The sequence below is a fragment of the Danio aesculapii genome, chromosome 14, assembly GCF_903798145.1.
Source record: "Danio aesculapii chromosome 14, fDanAes4.1, whole genome shotgun sequence".
Lineage (NCBI taxonomy): Eukaryota > Metazoa > Chordata > Actinopteri > Cypriniformes > Danionidae > Danio > Danio aesculapii.
This window is the reverse complement of record NC_079448.1, coordinates 422,715-425,767: the sequence shown is the minus strand read 5'-3', so window position 1 is coordinate 425,767 and position 3,053 is coordinate 422,715. Positions and strand designations below refer to the sequence as shown.

Here is a 3,053-nt window from a genome sequence, read left to right as displayed (position 1 = left end):
CGCTAAAAAGACAGTATAGGCTATTACATCACGTAGTCTAATAATAATAATATCAAGCTTTGTAATAGTGTCTCGTCAACGCTAAACCCGCGTGATTTAGTAAATAATTTCAGTTATGAATAAACAGTTTAAACTTTTTGTTTTAAGCAATAATTAAATAATAAATTAATTAAATGATAGGGACACTGCCGTATTTCTGCAGTGCATTTGAGGACAGTCAGCCGAAAACAGCTGCATCGACTATAGGAATGAAGGTAACATACGAATGAGTTTTTGTTGTGGTTGTTGTTTATTAATAATAATAATATGCTAATATTAATTGTTATTATTAGGCTTAATTATTATTATTATGTTATTAGCGTAATAAAAACTTAAGAATTCGTGTTAATAAGAAATTAAGACAGAATGTTACGCGTCTCCTACCTATTCTATAATTCATATTTTGCTATATTTGCATTTATTTAGAAGTTGAATTCTAAATTTAGCCTCAAAAATGTAAAGTTTGGAACACATTAACAATTAAAACAGCAACACAAATGTTCAAAATACGAAGGTGGGAATTGAAATGAGTTTTTATTGTAATATACACTTTAATTATCTGGCTTATTGTTATTTGAGAATGCCACACAGACCAGGTCGCTTGAGAAATACGCGTTCTGGATCAGTCTGTTGAACGAATGATTAATAAAACAGGCTCCACGACTGACTGGCAAATTAAAGAATCTCCGAGCGACTTCTCCTGAATTTACTCTAAAAAGAATTGAGCTACTCACATCAGGTGCTGTAAATCCTCCTGAACCGCCGACCAGAACAAAAGCACACATAAAATATTCTGTATTAATGTGATGTTACTGAGAGTGAGGGGTTTAGTTATCCGCGTGCACGAACCCGTCAGTGCGGTGACGCGCGCGCAGGTCGATGATGATGATGATGGTGATGGTGATGCGGTTACAGGTCATCTGTTCTCATCTGCCAGTCACTGTCATTTAAGAGGGTCACTGATGTCTGCTCCTCTCTCCGCGGGTGTTTAAGGGTTAAAGGTTTCTGCGTTCTGGGTGTTCTGACATGCTCCTGTAAATATGTGGAAGTTTCCCATCCGCCAATGAGCGCGCGCCGCCGCTGTGCGCTCCGCCAATGGGAGGGTGTTATGGGTCAGTTTCAGCCACAGGTGAAGTGTATAGTAGAGCTGTGTTTTCACTCACACTCGCGCTCTGGCGACGTGGATGCTCATCCACCAAAACTCCCTTTACGCGCGGCGCGATGCGACCGAAGTGCGGCCACGGAGCTCGATGGACCGCGTAATCATAACCCCAATGCTCCGAGACCCAGTCTGACTAGTGCTGCTCGACATGGCTGTGCGCAGTAACTCTCTGGTGCCCTTCTCTATTCAAGCCATCCTGAACCGAAAAGAGGAGTCTCGCCACCTCAACGAGCTGGATGTGTGTTTCTCAAAGAGCGCGTGCTGGAAAATATTCGATGAAATGGACGCACCGGAGCAGAGCGACGAAACGGAGCATAAAAACTACGATTCCGACTCCGGGCTGAGCGAGGACAACGACGCTAAAGCGCAAATGGACGCAAAGCCAGAAAAAGACGCAGATTTAGCGGACGAGACGGATCAGGAATCCGCGGCAAAGGGCCTGAGCGACTGCGTGTCCGGTGAGTACACAACTCAAAGCTTCATCTGTTTAAGAGTTTTACTCGTGTTTGGAGAGCTCTGAGCTCCAGATGTTCACTAGTTGAGCGCGTCTGAAGGGAAGCGTTCCAGAAAACCTCCAAGTGCATTTGAAAAGCCTATCGGAGAAACTTTATACTCAGAGTTTAGTTTAAAGAGCATGTTCTGAACGCGTTTGTGGTGTTTCTCCAGACTGTAACACGGCCGAGGAGAAGAGCGGCGATGCGCCGAAGCAGCGGAAGAAGCGCTCCCGGGCCGCGTTCTCCCACGCGCAGGTGTTCGAGCTCGAGCGCCGCTTCAACCACCAGCGTTATCTCTCCGGACCGGAGCGTGCAGACCTCGCGGCCTCCCTCAAACTCACCGAGACGCAGGTCAAGATCTGGTTCCAGAATCGACGGTACAAAACCAAGCGACGTCAGATGGCCGCCGATCTGCTGGCGACAGCCCCGGCGGCGAAGAAAGTGGCGGTGAAGGTGCTGGTCCGGGACGACCGACGGCAGTACAGCCCCGGGGAGCTGCTGCGACCGCCGCTTCTTTCGCTTCAGCCCTCCTATTATTACCCGTACACGTACTGCCTGCCCGCCTGGAGCCTGTCCTCCGCCTGCTCTGGAAACCAGTGACACCGGGACTCTCCGACCCATATTTATTACGCGAATGACTTTCGTTTACCGAACCCGCCGAGCGAGGAACCAAAACCGGGAGATGTTATTCAATGAAACCGGCTTCACAGTTAGGCCGGAACAGACTCTCTTTATCTTCAAGGACTGGTGATCTGCTCCTGTTTAACTCTAGTAGGATTTTATTTCAGGTTGTGTGGAAATGTGTCATTTCGGGTCGTGTTTTAGCTAAATGTTCGTTCTTCTGGTTGGAAAACACAACAGCACTTGATCTCGTTACTGCCGTTCGGGTTTAAGGTATAAACGGTAAGACTGGCACTTTCCCCCTCCACAATCCAACATATCGAACATTTGCTGGACTTGATCAATGAGACTCAAGCGTTTACTAGACATGTACTTGTTTTCGCATTAGTGTATCGTGTTCTGTTTAATGCAAAAGAAGTGAAACATTAAAAGGTATGAAGAATAATTCAGTCGTGTTTCTCATGTTTTTATGAGATGCCATTTCTCTGAATCCCTGAAGTTAATGACCCGTGTCATGAGCCCACTGGAGTCATTACAGGAGCTAAAGATTCAATCATATTAGTGCGAGTTCGACACCAAACGGCAGAGACAAATGCACATTTATTTAAGCAGAGACTCGGGCTTTACCTGCTGTTTTACAGGGAAAACATGAAGCATTAGTCTGCGATCGAAGCTGGTCATGCTTGTGTTATTCTCGGAAATCTGCCTTGTGTTTATTAAAGATGAATGCATGTGTC

At 45.8% G+C, this 3,053-nt stretch overlaps 1 protein-coding gene across 1 annotated transcript; it reads left to right on the top strand.

Moving 5' to 3' along the window:
* The first annotated feature begins 1,186 nt into the window (after window positions 1-1,186).
* nkx3-2 (NK3 homeobox 2) lies at window positions 1,187-2,761 on the top strand. Its single transcript, XM_056472262.1, has 2 exons — window positions 1,187-1,659; window positions 1,868-2,761. The coding sequence occupies exons 1-2, from the start codon at window positions 1,350-1,352 to the stop codon at window positions 2,293-2,295; spliced, it is 738 nt and encodes a 245-aa protein (XP_056328237.1). The 5' UTR covers window positions 1,187-1,349; the 3' UTR covers window positions 2,296-2,761.
* The last annotated feature ends 292 nt before the right edge of the window (window positions 2,762-3,053 follow it).